At 50.2% G+C, this 17,205-nt stretch overlaps 2 protein-coding genes across 3 annotated transcripts in view; one reads left to right on the forward strand and one right to left on the reverse strand.

Moving 5' to 3' along the window:
* The first annotated feature begins 5,372 nt into the window (after window positions 1–5,372).
* TPBGL (trophoblast glycoprotein like) lies at window positions 5,373–7,484 on the forward strand. The gene has a single exon (XM_068686054.1). The coding sequence runs from the start codon at window positions 5,552–5,554 to the stop codon at window positions 6,623–6,625; it is 1,074 nt and encodes a 357-aa protein (XP_068542155.1). The 5' UTR covers window positions 5,373–5,551; the 3' UTR covers window positions 6,626–7,484.
* Window positions 7,485–10,139: 2,655 nt separating this feature from the next.
* The window catches only part of PGM2L1 (phosphoglucomutase 2 like 1), a 41,056-nt gene continuing 33,990 nt past the window's right edge, over window positions 10,140–17,205 (reverse strand). For both annotated transcript variants that reach the window (XM_068685926.1, XM_068685853.1), the window contains 3 exons: window positions 16,860–17,049; window positions 16,631–16,764; window positions 10,140–14,586 (listed from right to left, as the gene is read on the reverse strand). In XM_068685926.1, the coding sequence (XP_068542027.1) occupies window positions 14,484–14,586; window positions 16,631–16,764; window positions 16,860–17,049 (427 nt within the window). In that variant the 3' untranslated portion in view covers window positions 10,140–14,483. The remainder of the gene's footprint in view (window positions 14,587–16,630; window positions 16,765–16,859; window positions 17,050–17,205) is intronic.

A 17,205-nucleotide genomic window follows, 5' to 3' on the forward strand; every position in this document is an offset into this window, starting at 1 on the left:
GACAACCTCCAATAAAATTGACTTAAATATTAAAACCTGGAAGGGAAATCAGCTTTTCTCACCCTTTTTGTTACCTATTTTGTTTATATGCTAATGGCCCGTGCCACTTTATTATACATGGACCCTCCTGGTGATACAGATCAGTACGGGCTTGGTGACGGGTGGAAGAGCTCCAGCAGATTGAGTGAACATGAAAATTCACGAGGAGGTTCCCATCCTCATTTTTGGGCAGCTTGAACACACAAGCAGGAGCCATTAGGGTGCTCCATGGCTCAGAGGAGAGAAGGAAAGGAAAGGAAAGGAAAGGAAAGGAAAGGAAAGGAAAGGAAAGGAAAGGAAAGGAAAGGAAAGGAAAGGAAAGAAAGGAAAGGAAAGGAAAGGAAAGGAAAGGAAAGGAAAGGAAAAGGAAAGGAAAGGAAGGAAAGGAAAGGAAAGGAAGGAAAGGAAAGGAAAGGAAAGGAAAGGAAAGGAAAGGAAAGGAAAGGAAAGGAAAGGAAAGGAAAGGAAAGGAAAGGAAAGGAAAGGAAAGGAAAGGAAAGGAAAGGAAAGGAAAGGAAAGGAAAGGAAAGGAAAGGAAAGGAAAGGAAAGGAAAGGAAAGGAAAGGAAAGGAAAGGAAAGAAGAGTTCAGTTGGAAAGGACCTTCAAAGACCATCCAGTCCAACCATCCAAACACCTCAGGGCAAAAAGGTCCACCCAGACCCCACCACATGCCCATGTTCCCACTGAACACATCCGTCTTTGCATCTCCCATCCCCTTGGTGTCCATCACCAAGTTGTCATCTACACAACCCCATCCTCCCATCCATGTCCCACCTGGGTGTCTCCACTCTGTCCTGGGGGTGTCCAGCACCAGCAGAGCACCATTGGCTTTTCTTTGGGATCACATCGCTCCTTTTGGTGCAGGGCAAGCCCCTGATGTGCAGACCCAGGCTGGAGGGCTCTGATCAACCCCAGCCCACAATTATCCTGTAATCTCAGTAATAGGGTCCCCCTCTCTCCATAAATGAGCACCATAATGAAGCCATCTCTTCCCTCTTAGCCCCACAGGTGGGTGTCCAGCTCACCCCATCCACCCCATCCATCCCTTGGACCATCCCCATTCAACCCCATCCCTGTAGGGCCACATCCCCACAGTGCTGGGGCCACCCTGGAGCCATGGGGTGGGTGACGTGTGACAGATTCCCATTGCCCCCGTGCCCGAGGGGGATAAAACCTCCCAAATCTCACAGCTCCTGCAATGGAGGGCACGATGGAGAGGACTCCGACTCCTTGGGAGGGTCAGCAGGGAAAAACGCTGACGCAAGTAAACCCAGCTCACCGTTGGGAGGAAGACTGTGCCCTCCGGACTATTTTTGGCTTGTTTTTCTTAACGATGGAGCCACTGAGCTATGATATTGTCACTGCTGTGACTAAGGGCTCTGCAGTCGGAATCGCATCAAACGGGAGTTGGAAAGAGGGCAGCGCGGGTTCCCGGGGGACCGGTAATGGGAGAGAGCCCTTCACCTCCTGTTTACACTTTAATGCCCATGCAGGTAATTCATTATTTATTGCTAATGTATTTATAGAGCATTACTAGCACGCACGGTGCTTTGCAGGCATCTGGGGGAAAGGTTCCCCCCTCCCTCGGCTCTCGCGGTTAAACAAAGCCCCGGCTCTGCTGACCCGTTGCCTTTGTACCAAAGCCCTGGTGCTTTCTCCCCGAGCCGGAGGAGCCTCCTCTCCTTCCTGGGCTCTGTGACATTTCCAGAGGTGCCTTTTTTTGCTGCTGGCTCGCTGCAGCATTTGCTGCGTGCATGCGATGAGCAGGGCAGGCACCAAAGCCAAGCCTGGCCGCGGGCACCCAAAGCGCCTGCTCCTGGCACCTTCCAAGCTTCAGCCTTGTTCTCAAAGCATCAAACAGCATGGGTAGGACCAGGATTTCATTTATTTGGCATGAAAAGCCACAGTGGTGCCTACAGAGCTCGCACCCAGCTGCTCCATGAAGTTTGCAGGTCCCAAATTGCTCCAGTGCCTCTGCCCCTGGCACCTCTCCATCTGCAAACAGATTGCGCACGACTGCCCCAGCCCACCTGCCTGCAAGTGGCTCTGCAAGCCCAAAAAAAAATCATGCAAAATCTTTGATACCACCCTAAAATATGCACCCCTTAGCACAACGCATCCAAAAACATCTTTAAACCCAGTGGCCAAGGGATGTGGGTGCTGCCAGTGATGCAAAGAGGTCCCAGGTCACCGCTGTGCCCAGGATGAGCTCGTGCCAGCAGAAATAAGCAGAACTCAGCCTCCAGGACGTGCTGGCCACATGTTTTGTCTCCCCATCCCCACTGCCTTTTATTCCACATTTCTTATCTGCACCCACCGAGCCAGGGGAAGGCTCCTCAGGGACATCCCTTGGCCATGGGCAAAGCACAAAACCTCAAAACCTTCCCCCGGGTTCTTCTCCCGCCTCCCGAGCTGGGCTAAAAGCTGAATTTTACAAATTTTTTTTTTTTGTGATCCAAGCAAGAAAGGAAGGGAAGTCACCTAGGATGAAGCCAAAGCTGAAATAAAATTTTAATTTCAGTGCCAGCCCTGTGCAAACACAGGTGGAAGGGGTTTTTCAAAGTGAAAGACGAGTTGTTAGCAGCGGCTTCACCTGGAAAGGTCACGGCACAACACCCCTCATTTTCCAGCATTTTTCTAAGGAGCCTTTTGCAGGGAAAGGAGCAATTCCAGTGGCACGGGGGTGGATTTCGGTGGCATTAAAATGTCCCAGCTCACACCGCTATCGTGACTGTCTCCATCCCCAAAGCCTTGCACGAGGCTCTGCACCTTTCCCCGTGCAAAAACTCCCTCTTTGCACTCATGGAGCAAGACTTGAAAATGTGCCCAGGAGCGGCACAAAGGCCATAAGATGATTTTTTTTTAATTTTTTTTAAATTAAAAAAAATAATAATAATCACTTTTATGCCTTTGGATCTTCCCCTGTAAAAGACAAGGGGCAACGTATGTTGCTGATCGCCCGTTTAAGGCTGGCCAGCGCTGAAAGTGTTTCTACGACACCTCCGGTCACAGAAACCTCAGCCCAAAAGCGCTGCCCACAAACCACGAGGAAAAAGCAAGAAAACCCCATGGAGAGTCGGATTTGGGATGTGTGGGGAGGAGGAGGAGAGCCTTCAGCCTCGTTTGGGGGACCCCGAGCCTCCTGTGGACGTGCTGTGAGCGTGAGCCAAAGCCCTGGCTGCCCTTTTATTCCAGCCCTTGCTAAAAAGCCAAAAAAAGCAACAGTGGTGGCAAAAATTGGGCATCAGAGGGCTCCAGGGCTGGACCCACATCCCTGGGATGCAGCCCCCAAAATACCATGGGCATCATCAAAGTGGGGAAGGGGAGGCAACGCCGCAGAGCCGGCGGCTACGTGCTGGTGGCACGAGCCTTCAGTGCTCTTCGGAAGCCTTGGGAAGAAAATGTGATGGTCCAGATTGATTTATTGGGAGCAAATTGTAGCAATCCCAACCTAAATCTCATCGCAAGGACACGGGGATGCTGTGGAAGAGGACACAACGGTGCGCACAGATCATCCACCCCAAAGCGCCCCATCCCTTGGGGGATGGAGGAGGATGGGGGTGTCCTTGGGGTGCTGGGGGCTCAGCTTTGGGGTCTGCACCTCGGAAAAGCTTCAGCCCAGCTGGAGGGAGGCCAGGGAACAGCGGCTGCAAAAGGAAAGAGGGGAAAGGGTGAATTCCACACCCGCAGCTGGGTCCCGAGCTGGTTTGGGGCTGGGACATGCAGGCTGCGCATATCGGGCTCCCCGTCCTTCGGTGCCAGAGCAGACACAGCCTCGTGCTTAAATAATTCATGGCATAAAATTTGATGTGTTCCTGAACCTATTCCTCCCCTGCCACCCCTCCCTGGCTTTCTCTGGCTGCCGTCGTTTGCTGACACTTTAAATATAGGATTTGTCCTTCCTGACAGCCCGATGTAGGGTGGTCGGGAGCAGGCGCAAGGCACCCGCTCACCCCGGCATCCAAAACGCACCCGGTCCCTGCAGAATCCAGGGGACGTTCAGGGAATCCCGATGGGGAAAAAAAAAAAAATCCTTTGGGGAAAAAGGATTTTAAAAAGTGGGGTGTGAGATCAGGGGAGGGAAGAGCAGAAAAGACAAAAAAAAGAGCAGAAAAGCCAAGAAAAATGGAAATCTGCCCAGGCTGGGGGTTATTATTGCAAGCCCAGCTCGGGTCCCTGGAGGTTTTTGGCACCCCAAGGGGTTCAGCACCCACACCCTGATCCCTGGGCTGCTCGGCTGCCTCTGCACCCCAAAAAATTGGTGTCGATCCCAGAGCTGTGCCCCATGGCCAGGAGCTCGCATCCCCCCTCCCCGTCCACAGCAGCCCCCCGGCCCTGGCAGGACAGAGGCAGGCTTTGCAGGCAGGAGCTCTGATTAGAGCAGCTGATACAAGAAGGAAGGTGGAAAATAAAATAAATAATAAAATAAAATAAATAATAAAATAAAATAAAATAAAATAAAATAAAATAAAATAAAATAAAATAAAATAAAATAAAATAAAATAAAATAATAAAATAAAATAAAATAAAATAAAATAAAATAAAATAAAATAAAATAAAATAAAATAAAATAAAATAAAATAAAATAAAATAAAATATAAAATAATAAAGCCGGGAGGAAATAACAGAGCCTGATGCCAGCTTTTTTTATTCTGAGTGCCCGGTGGCAGCCGCCGCTCTCCGGGCTGCGGAGCTCGGGGATGCTGCGGGGACCTGGGGACACCCCCGGGCGGAGGGGACCGGGGTGGCCCCGAACCTGTCCCCCCGGCTTGGAGGGGGCCGGGACAGCCCCCGGCAATTCCCTGGGCTGCGAAAACCGGGACAGCCCCAACCCTGCCCGCGGTGGAAAGGGACAGGGACAGCCCCGGGACGATCCCCGGGCTGGGAGGGATCCGAGCAGCCCCGAGCCGAGCCGGGCTGAACCGAGCCGGGCTTAGCCGAGAAAAGCTGAACCGAGCCAGGCTGAGCCGAACTGGGTTGAACCGAGCCGGGCTGAGCCTAACTGGGTTGAACCGAGCCGGGATGAACCAAGCTGGGTTGAACCAAGCCGGGCTGAACGCAACCGGGCTGAGCCGAGCCGAGCTTGACCAAGCCAGGCTGAGCCTAGCCGAGCCGGACCAAGCCACCTTGATCTGATTCGTGCTGAATGGAGCCGGGCTGAGCCGAGCCGAGCCGAGCCGAGCAGCAGCACCGCACCCCCGACGGCAGCCGCCCGCCGCTCTCCTCCGCCCAGCCCGCAGCCCCCCCGTCCTCCCCCCACTCCTCCTCCTCCTCCTCTCCTCCCCCTCCTCCTCCCCCTCTCCTTCCTCCCCTCCTCCTCCTCCTCCTCCTCCTCCCGCCCCCAGCCCGATTTGGGCAGCGGCGCGCCCGGCGCTTCCAGCAGAGCCTCCGGCTGCGCGCAGCGAGCTGCGGAGCCTGCTCGGCCCCGGGGGGGCAGGAAGGGAGGCAGCTCGGCTCCCCCCCCGGCCCTGCCCTGCCCGACATCCCCCCCTGCATGCCCGGGTGCCGAGCATGGCCCGCAAGCAGGCGCGGGCGGCGGGCGGGCGCTGGTTGCCCTGGCTGGGGCTCGCCTTGCTGCCCCTGGCCGTGCCCCCCGCCGCCGCCCCCGGGGGCTGCCCGTCCCCCTGCTACTGCGTGGCCACCCCCGAGCTGGTGCAGTGCCGCTACGAGCGGCTGGACGAGCCGCCCAGGGAGCTGCCGGCCTCGGTGCACAACCTGAGCATCACCGGCAGCAACCTGAGCGTGCTGCGCAAAGCCGCCTTCACCACCACCCACCCGCTGCCCGACCTCCGCCTGCTCCGCCTGCGCCACGACAACATCCAGGCCATCGAGGACATGGCCCTGCAGGGGCTGCCGGCCTTGAGGACCCTCGACCTGAGCCAAAACCCTTTGATTTCGGTGGCTCCGGGCGCTTTCTCCGGCGCCCCGCTGCTGCGCACGCTGCAGCTCAACCAGGCGCTGCTGGCCGCCCCGCTGGAGGAGCAGCTCGCCTTGGCGCTGCGCAACCTCAGCCTGCGGCGCCTGGAGCTGGCGGGCAACCGGCTGCAGGAGCTGCCCTTCGCCCTCCTGCCCGCCGGCTTGGAGGAGCTGGACCTCCGCAACAACTCCCTGCAGCGGCTGGCGGCCGCCGAGCTGCGGAGCTTGGAGGCTCCGGGCTTGCGGGGGCTTCGGGTGTCCCTAGGAGCCAACCCGTTGCGTTGCGATTGCGCCCTGCGCCCGCTGCTGCTTTGGCTACGCTCCTCCGCCACCCGCGTGCTCGACGCTCGAAGCCTGCGCTGCTCCGGGCCTCCTCCGTTACGCGGCACCGCGCTGCTGCGCCTGCGGCCCGAAGGGTTGGGCTGCGGGGCCTCGGAGGGTGGAGAGGCCGGGAGGCTGGAGACGGCCTCCTACGTCTTTTTCGGCATCGTGCTGGCCCTCATCGGCATCGTCTTCCTCATGGTGCTCTACCTGAACCGCCGCGGCATCAAGCGTTGGCTGCACAACCTGCGGGAAGCTTGCCGAGACCAGATGGAGGGCTACCACTACCGCTACGAGCAGGACGCCGATCCACGCTGCGCCAGCACCGCCGGCACCCCCGGCCTCTGACAGCACCCCAAAAATCCGCCCAACGCTGCCCCTCGACGCCTCCATCCCCGGCATCCTCCTCGATCCCATCCCGGTGCCGCGGCGCCGCTCCGGAGGCAGAGCCACCCCTGGGGGTGCTGCGCATGCCCGCGTTGGGGTGCGTCCGAGTGGGCAGCATCCCACTTTGGAGGGCTCCAAACTGGCTCATCCTGCGCCCTGCTCCATCCCATCCCACTGGAACAGATCCTCTCCCCCGTCCCCGTGCACGTGTGGGCGAAGCGAGGGCCGGGACAGAGCCGTGGTGGCCCCATGGATTTGGAGCCGGTCCCCGTGTCGGACTCGCAGCGCACACGTGAGTTTTGGGCACATCCCGGGGAGCTGCGGGCCGTACCTGAAACTGTCCTGGACGTTCCCAGAGCCCGGACTCGACTTTGACCATGTACAGCTCTTTCCTATTAGATTTGTATTTGACTAAGGCAAAACTTCGCTTGGTTTCTCTTTTTTTTTTTTTCTTTCCCCTTTTTGTTTCTTGCTCCGCACCTGGAGGAAAAAGCACGGGCCGGCTTCTCTCCCCGCGTAACAATGTGCTTTTCCGAGCCCATTGACCGCTTTTCCTTTCTTTGGCACCAAATTCCATCTCTTCCCAGGCACAAAACGACGCAGCCGTGTGGGAATCGCCTCCGCGGGCTGCGTGCATGTTCCCCGGGGCACGCGGGGGCAGCTCGTTTCGGACCCTAACCCAGCTCCTAGACTAGGCTGCCTCACCACTTCGTAATTTCAAACGAGCGAAGAAAATGCTCCGGCTCTAGCGCACCTGCCCGTGTTTGCTTTAGAACCGTGCCTGTTACTATATCCTACAGCAAATATATCAAAAGCTGCATCCTTTGTATCGTCTGTTCTCTCTCAAGCTTCTTGCAGGGGGTCCCGGATACCCGCTGGTTTTTGCGCTTGGTTCTCCAAAGGCAGGCAGCAGCCGCGGGCTCCCTGGAAGCGCTGAGTTTTGCTGGCGCCCAAAAACTTCTTCTCCTGGGCTGCTCGGGGGAGGCAGGGCGCTTTGGTGGGGTTTGTGCACGGAGCCAGCCCTGGTTAGGGAGGCAGGGGCTTGGTAAATCATCCGGAGAGCAGCTTTCCGAAGCGATTTTGCGCTCTGGAGCGTTTGTTCCATAATTCATGAGCACCTAGAGCTGCAGGGAGAAGCAGCGCGGGGCTGCGACTCGCAGGGTTTCCAAATGAAGCCAGAGCTCGTGGGAAGTGGCTCCTTAAAATTCTGTGCCCGGAGGCTCAGCATCCTCGGAGGGCTGGGGACACCCTCGGTGCGTCCTCGGTGCCCGTATCGCCGGCTGCTTGGGGATGCCGGGCAGCACTGCTGGTTTGGCAGGGTTTTTGCAGGTACGCAGCGTGTCGGGCTTAAAAATAAGGAAAAAAAAGCAGCTGGGGTGTTTTGGGGGCTTTCTGCCCCCCCTGGGGGTGCAGTGTGTGTGCGTGCACTCAGCTCCTGTTCATCCAGCAGAACTCTGCCAAGGGGCAGCGCAATTTTTTCTGTGCCCAGAGCCCCGGGAAGGACGGGACCCGGCGCAGGGTGCTTTGCGTTTCCTCCCTTTGCATTTTCTCCCTTTTTATTTTCCCCCTTTTGCAAGCCCGGCGCCGAGGCAGGTGAGCCGGCAGGGACAGGAGAGGTGGTGCAGAGAGGGTGGGTGCGTGCTGAGCCAGGGAAAAGGCTGCGAGTTAAACCATCCCACCACCCCGCCCGATGAATTACCGGGGAGATTTGGAGAGGAGAAACCCCAGCCCTCGTTCCTTGTCCACTTTCCCACCTCATCCCATTTTCCCACCCCTGCAACCCCCCCTTGCAACCAAAACACGGTGCCCGAGCAATAAAAGGGGCAGGAGGGTGGATTTGGACACCTGGCCGCAAACCCTGCAGGGCAGCAACGACCTGGTCCCCCCCCCGATTTTGCACGGGCTGCGAGCAGTTGTGTAATTAAGCAGCTGGAGGAGCGTAATTCTCGTGTCTCGTTACCATGAACGTAATTCTGCACAGCTCATAGCCCCCCGGTGCCAATCCAGGAGGATTATCCCATGGCCGGGGCCTGCTGGCAGATCTTTGGATTAGGGAGATGGAGACTTGTTGGCCAAACGAGGCTCAAAACGTGTTTTTTGGTTGCATAAACCCAGAGGTACACCAAGAGGGCTGGAATTGCTGCAATTTTTCCGCATGGGCTCTGCGAGGCTGATAAACCCCCCCCCATGGCTCTCAGCACCCCAAACCTCCACCCCCAGCTGCTCTAAGACCCAGCAAAAGCTCCCAAATTTGGTTTTCCTCCCTTTTTTCCCCCCAACCCCATGTGTTTTCGGTGCTCGGGGCTGCAGGGTTTGGCAGAATCTCTGCCCCAAGATCTGTTGTAGGCAGGGTCAGGAGTTGCCCCTTGCTGGCTGGCTGCAAGGCAGGGCCATGAAATGGGGCAAAAAATGGTGCTTTTGGAGCTGTCTGTGTGGATCCAGGATGGGACCCAGGGAGGTGTACAGGACAGGACAGATCGGGGCTGTCACCATGTGCCCAAGGCCAGCGCAGCAAGGAAAAGCACCATGGGGCAGGAAAAAGAGGAACGGTGACAAATGGGATGAAAACTGCTCCCCTTGCTCCAGAGGATCATTAATTCTTTAATAGCCCCATTCCTGGGGCTAATTTTGGTGAGCTAGGGGGAGGATGGAGGCCAGAGCAGGGAACAGAGGGGGTTCAGCCTTGGGAAGCAGGAAAAAAAGGAACAATTCCTTGGCAGACTTCTCTGGGATGAGGTCTGCAGCTGTCCCTAAAGGGATGCAGGAGCCCTCCTGGGTGTGATGCTGTGCCCCTGTTTTATACCAACCTTCATGGTTTTAAAAAAGCCTTAAAATACCGAATTTGTACAAATTTGTGTTTGTACATTACGCAATTGTAGCCTGCAGGCTCACAAACAGCCTCACCCTCCTCTCGCCAGCTCCCTGCTGGGAGGTTAAGGTTCCTAGGACAAACTCACCCCAAAACATCAGCTTCTTAATTGCCCTATGGCCCCAAATGTCCTCCTAAGCCTGCACCTGATCAATTTGCATCTTTCTTAGGAGCACGGTCCCCTCGATCTCCTTTTTGTGCCATATATCCCAGCCTTTCTCTCCTGCATTTATGAAGACAGTGTCTTAGGTTATCCCGAGCAATCAGGAGCTGCAGACATGGGGAGCTGTTCCTTCCTCTGATTCCTGCCTAAAAAAAAAGAAGGAAAAAAAACGTGGTTCACAAATCCTACACCATCAGGAGGGGGAAATCTCCCACCAGCTTTAGGAAACGCTGTTGTCCGTGAAGCTTGGGGTGGCAGGGACCCACCTGCAGCTGGGTAGGAGGATTTGAGGATTTCCCACCAATATGGGGCACAAATCAAGTCCTCCAGGTGGCACACGGTCCGTGTTCCTATTCCAAGGTGGGAACTGTTACCTGCCAGCTGTTTTGGGGGCAATTCCCTTTGAATAAATAAAAAAAAAAACACACAGGAAACAGGAAGGATTGCTACTACGAAGAGAATATTTTATTACCTGTAACACTTCATTCAGCTAAATCCACGTAGCAATACACACAGAAATACTTCAGAAAAGTGCAAATTCTCACTCTATTCATAATATGCCCTAGTTTTACAGGAGAACAGACACTGGGTAAACGAGAGCACAGATCCAGAACCCGCCAGGACTCGAGGCAAGGAAGGGAACAATGCGACTTTGGATACTTCAACCACCTGGTACAAAGCTACTACCGAGCACGCAAAAAGGGTGGGGAAGGAGAGCAAGCGTCCTGTGCACCAGGGGTCTGGTGGCAAGACGGGTTTTAATCATCCACGTGTCACCACGCAAACAACCCTCCTTGTTTAAGTGGGGAGAACAGAGGGGAAAAGATGAAATAATGACAATAATAGGGTTAAGATTAAAAAGAACGGCCACTTAAGTCTTTAACTTTATTCACCAGGGCTCACCGGTCCCGGGAAATATCTCATTTCTGCACTGGGCCCAGGAAAGCCTGGTTCTGAGGTGTCCTGAAACCACACCAAATTATTTGCAAAGGGTTTCATCTGTTTCTCAGACACAGGAGCCCCTGTTTAAAGCCTCAGTGCAGAGCTCAGCATCACTGCGGTGTTTAAAACAGAAACCAACCTCCCTAATGCCTCAGGAGCCAAAGAGGAGACACCGAGTGCTACCTGAGTGCTGCTACACCAGGGAGCAAGATTTCAGCTTATCTTTAGTTGGAGGATACCTGCAACAGAGCTTGAGATCGGTCAACAACTGCCCAAGGTGGGTAAAAGGCCTCCGGGCAGCGGGCACTGCGTGTTGTAAGTCACCTCTACGTCTGAAACAGAAAGGCAACGAATTTTAGTTCTTATTTGCATCGTTTGCAGTGTAAATTAAGTATTTCCCCTCTTTAGAAAAAGAGTTAGGCATTTAAATTTAGGATATTAGGGGATTGACTCAGGCAAGATGCCAATTCCCTTTCAGCCTAAGGAAAGCAGTCCTGGCTGCAGGGAGGGCAAGCAAAGCAGACTGCCCCCACCTCATTTAAACAGGATCCTGTGTCAATAGCAAATGCAAAACGGGGGCTACACAACCTCAAGCTTTATGTGGACCTTCCAGTTGAACTCCCCAGGGTTAAACACGCTCCTTCCTTCTTTTCTACATGAGCCTGTTTGACTCATGCCATGGAAGCATCCTTTAGAGTTGCAGAAGGAGAGACATGAGAATCACTTGAAGCTATCCAAGCCACAGACTGCACACTATATCACAACTAGAATAAAAAAAGTTGGCTAGAAGCTCACGGACATCCAACTTCGCCTGGCAAGTTCCCTGTACTTAAAAAGTTCCTCTCCTAGGCCCTTGCAAGTACAATTTTACCCTATAACTGAGTGAGACAGGGATTAAGCCTGTCTCAAAAAGAGAAAACAAAAACAATCCCCCCTAAACGCTAAAAAACAATCAGCAGGATGATTGGAGGTTAAGCTGATGACTTGTTGTAGACCAACTTCTGAAGAGCTGCATTTTAACTGGAAGCACCTAGTGAACCACAGCCAGAACGCATTTGATCGCTCACCTGCTTCCTACTCAAGTTTGAAAAGCTTTTGTTCTTGCCCGAAAAGGACAGCCAGCAACTGAAGAAGATTGTGCACAAGCCCAACAAACTCTGACACGCTGTACAAGGAAGTTACAGGACACTGAAATAAGAGAATTACAGTCCTTCACAGTAAAAGTAAGGGAAACGAGGCAAAAGGGAGGAGATAAGGGAAATAGTTCCTCAAATGGAACAGTATAAATATATCAAACGGTTCAAATACGGGAGGAGAACGAGGGTAGCAGCAGTTTAAGATCAGCAATAGTTACTATACCCTTAAAATACATTCAATATCTTGTGCCTGTCGCTGTCATTCCAAGAGCACTACTACATCTATAACTTACTGCTCAAACCTATCGACGAGGAGAAACCTAGATCCTTAACTCCCTGTGTTCATTTTTTTACTAAAGATATTTATCTTTACTACAGGTATTTAGCTCATGAACAGTAGCCAACTTCTAAGAGCAACGATTTGAAAATATACTCACAGTTCTCTTCCACACTGCATTTATAACTCTTGCCTACTGATAAAGCAGACCTCTGGGACCCTGCAGATTCCTGCACGTTGTAGGAACACAATTATTAACTCACAAGACAACTCCTAACGCTAACTGCTACAACACACGCACAGCTGGCCTCAGGTCACACGTTATGCTTTTTACAGTTCTAACCTTTACTCGTGTTCCAAGCGACTTGTTCTCTTTGAACTGCTCGTAGGGTATTTAACAGCAAAATCCAAACCATCCAAGGTTTTGATTCTGCTGCTGGGCGAAGAAATGGCAAGACCTCCTTCAAATTCAGTGCAGTCAGAGCAGGAGCCGGGTTCGAACCTTTTTGTGAAAACTGAAGGCAAAGCATCAAAGTCATGCCGTCACGCCTCCTGATACCTCCCCAGAGCTGTACAATACAAGGAGTTATACTCTAAGTGTAAATGCTTTCACCCATTTTCCTCATCGCGTCAGTCACACGTACAATCAGGAAAAAAAAAATAAAAGAGGTTTTTGGCATTAGATACATTTCACTCCATTGCAGAACATTTTGGAAACGTTTCCTCTTAAAATAAAAAATAAATAAATATCGGTGGTAAATAAGAATTTGTGCAACACAGACTTTCTGCGGTACATGTACATTCACATACAGCAAAAATACTTCTCCACGGTTATAGTGCAAAGCTTCTATCAGCATGAAATACCCGATACCCGCACAGACAGAGAAACCTCGGTGCTCTTTTAAAGCCGTCTGGGTGCAACACATACAAAAACCACTCTGCACGGTCCTACGGCGTCAAGCTGCAAGGGACAAGGAGATGGAGGATAAGTTTAGATATTTAACAGGGGCAAAGCAATGGTTTTAAATTAAGTGCATCTTGGGTTCTTCTCACGTAACCTTCAGTTCAGTTTTTAATCTATTTCTTTTCTTTAATTACTGTAAAGAGAGCGGACAGATGTCCACAACATCACTGAGTTTATTTTGAAGGCTGTCAGCAATTTAGTAGCCAATGTTAATGAATATTATTCTCAGTTAATCAATATCCAGTTTTTCCTCAGTGTTGTTTCACTTAAAGCATCTTCAAGAGCTTTCCTATGCCAAAACACGGCTTTTGTATTTTGAATTGGTAGACACCTACATGTTTCTGTATCAGTATTATTTTTTTTTCTTTTTAGAAAAAAAGTGATTTAAGAGGATCACTTTCTGCTCAAGCAAAGATAGAAAACAGTGAGAAGTAAAAATCGTGCCTTAAAAGAATACAGAAGGTAGTTAATAAGATGTGACAATAAGATTTAGTAAAAAAAAAGTCTGACCTCCATTCTCCCCCCTCCTTTTGTTTCTTTAAATACACAGGCATTATGACTTCAAGCCATCAAAACCAAAAAAGTTCCTAACTGGAATTTTCATACAAAGTTACTGAATTTCTGAAACCTTTAATAAAAATAACAATCAAGTCCCTTCAAAGATATGGGACTGGAAAAAAAAAAAAGCTATAAAGCCTGTAGTAGTTACAGCAGGCAATTTAACCAAGAAATGAACAAGTTTCTACTCCTCTGGAAGCCTTGGAAAGGCACCACGGAACTCAAAGAACAGCCTGCAAGTGGAACTGCATGTGTTGCCACTGTCGTTTCACTCTCTGGTAAATATTTTAAGATACACACAGGAAAGAAACACCACACCAAGAGCACCTTTGACAACAGAAGGATACTTAAGTAGCTGAAAAACGTTGTATCGGAACAACTTGTCTAAACAAGATATGCTAAGCACTGGGTTCTACTTCAACACAGTCGGAAATTAAGACCTGTAAGAACACCACCAACATTCACTCAGAACAGCTAGGAAGAAGCAGGCTCTTTTTGTCAGCTTGGGGTGAACGCTTCCTTCAAACACCGCGACTATTCCATTTTAAAGCCTTTTCACACGAGAGGGGCTGGATACCTGAAATTAGTTTAAGACGAGACCCCAACAATTACAGAGAACTGTTTTAAAGCTGCTGTGGCGGTTCATCTGCATTGGTGCAGGTCAATTAGCCTTTTGGTCAAAAGAACAGGAAAGTCTAAGTAATAAATCCCATCCGTCTCTTTTACTTCCTCTATTTATCCTAGTTTGCTAGCCCAGAGTTCTGACAAAAGAATGCTTCTTCGTTATAGAATAAAAATGTAGCTGCTTGTTTAAACACACACACACGCACACATATTCAGTCAAGTCCTGTTCTTGGTTCCTTTGTTTGACATAACGCAGTGCAAGCAGTCACTTCTTTAACCAGGAGATCTAAGCGGAGCGCCAGATCAGTCCGTTCTTATCAGGTTCCAGAAAATTCTCGATCAAAGCCCCAATAAGCTTCTGAAGTTCTTCTTCCAGCACGGCTCTGTCACTAGAAAGGGAATAAGATGTCAGAGGTTAACACCAAGCATCTATTTAAAATATAAATTAAAAAAATAACAAGATCTGTTGGTGATGGAGTAGCTTTGTTACGTTTCCTACATGGAAAGGCTCCAACCTGCTTGCTTTAACAAGCTCCTTTCCAGTAGCTTGGTAATTCTGGTGGATTTCTGGCTATTGCCACTAGAGGGTGATAATTTTCCCAGCCAAGAGAGCACAGGAACAAACTGCAGCAAAGCCCATGCAGAACTGCTAAGACACTGATTATTCATTGATTTAAAAGTTAGAAAGAGATACTAATAGAAGGGGGAGGTGCCCTATGTTCTTCTCTACATGGATTTCAGCTGCCCTTCAAGGGTACGTGACTGTATTTTGACTGAAATTTAAATTCAGGGGATAGAGTAATCAGGTGAAGTGTCACTGCTCACAATACAACATCCTAATACACTGATCCTTTCCCAATTTAAAGCTGTGTACTCCCTTTCCTATCCTGAAAGTCTCATAGGAGGAAGGGGAACTCAGCTTCTTCTTAAAGAGGCAAAACAGGCTTTTTATTTACATGGGCTTTGCTCACGTACAGAACTTGCAACACATTGGTGCCCTTCAGGTCACCACCTCCTTTTAGAAATGCACCCCAAAATGCTGCAACAGAACTGACATTCCTGATGCTCAGCTTTTAAGAATAATCGATGAACTCTGAAATATTTGCAAAGCAATTACAGAGAGAAGTATGTTTTGAAGCACTAATGCCTTGAACCAGGGAAGCTTGAAAGCTTTTCAATTTCACATTCCAGATTGTGATTGCTATTAACCAGCAGCATTATTGAAATTAAAGGTCATTGTATTTTGCTGACGTATCAGAACAAACAGCAGAAGCCCAACAGATGCAAAGCATCACCAGTACTGTTTCCCTATCCACTTCCCCTACTTGTCCAGCCCTCTGTTAGGTTAGGGGTCATACTGTCAGCATTTATTCCTTCCTTGTTGGTGCAGCTGTTTGCCTCAACCATACCTTATCTTTTCTTCAGCAACTGACATCAGATGGTAGCTTGCCCACTTCCAAGTTTACAGAAGCACGTTCCAACTGAATTGAGAATCTCCCTACTCAAAGTGCATTCCTAGAGCAGACAATCAGCAAGCTCTCTTACCAGAAGCTTGCATTTATTTGCTACGAGCTGTCATTCAGGAAACTTCTACCACTTCTGCTGTTATTCCATACTCAATTCAAAAAGCTGATTCAGAAGATGGGCTCTAGCTGTGTTGGACACTTCATGTAGCAATTAATAGTGTTTTAAAGAGTAATTCAGCATCCTCTGGAAATTTGTCTAGGCACAAACTTGTGCATCCACACACACGCACATTTTACAAGCAAAGTTAAACTTCCATTATCCACTGCCTGCCTATAACTGCATGTTTTGGTCAGAGACAAAAATATGTTCATCCTGAATTCCTGCCCATAAGTAGAAACAAATACAGAATCAGAGGCTCCTTCATGCTATTTTCAAGTTATCTACTCTATCTCAGCTAGACTGAGAACCAAAGATACTCATCTGCATCTGTTTACAGCATTTAAAAAAGTGTAATTTCAAAAATTTTTTTTTTTTTTTTTAACTGAAGAAGCTAAAAAGCCATGTGGTTATCAAAAGGCGACAGACCTCTAATTACTATCCAGTACCTTGGAGCAACACAGCAGACTCCCAAATGCAACAGGAATCCAACAGGAGTTTAAGTATGTCAGCAGCAGCACAACTTTGCTACGTATTAATTCCAAGAGAACGAGCAATTGGGTTAATAAAAGAAGTCTCCTACAGTAGCAGATGCTTAAAATTTGTTTTTTTTTGGCTTATCCACTACAAAGGGGATGTCTTATGAACAGGAACGTGCATCACTCAGGCCAGTTAACAGGCTGGAACAGCCAGCTGAGACCTCTAAGGAAGCAGCAGAGGAATCCCTCTCCATGCAGGAATTGATGCCTGAGTGTTGTCTTTTCAGCCCAAAGACATTTAGGAATGCATGCATGCAGTCCTGCTACTGACCTCTGTTCGGGCAGTGCACACATCTCGGCGTAGTACTTGATCTTTGGTTCTGTTCCACTTGTCCGAAGGGTGGCAACACAACCATTTTGAAATGTAAAAGTGATCATCTGACTGCTTTTACTCACCGGCAGCACCTACACAAACAACACAACTGTATTACTTCGGGTGTATTTAACTTCCAATCTCTTCAAAAACAGAACCTCTCCTGCAAAAATTCTTTGTAACTCACCGATTTCTTATTCGGCTGGCTGCTATCATAGCCAGTGGTAACATCTCGCACGTGTAATATATTGTAAATACCACAAAACTTTGGGTAAGACTGAGGGGCATCAAAGTTCCGAAGCTTCTCAAATATCCTCTTGATAGTAGGAGGATCGTAGCACAAGAAATAGGAAGTCTTTGATATGTGATATCCATACCTACAAGAAAAGATGATTTTTTTCAGTTAAAAAGTTCAGGAGTTTCCTGCACATTTGGTATCTAAAGTCAGTCCCTGTTTGGAAAAACAACAGAAAAAGAATTCAGCTCTCACAGCTGTGGGCACACAGATATTTATAGGGAAACATTTGGCCTCT

Source organism: Anas acuta, chromosome 1 (assembly GCF_963932015.1).
Source record: "Anas acuta chromosome 1, bAnaAcu1.1, whole genome shotgun sequence".
Classification (NCBI taxonomy): domain Eukaryota; kingdom Metazoa; phylum Chordata; class Aves; order Anseriformes; family Anatidae; genus Anas; species Anas acuta.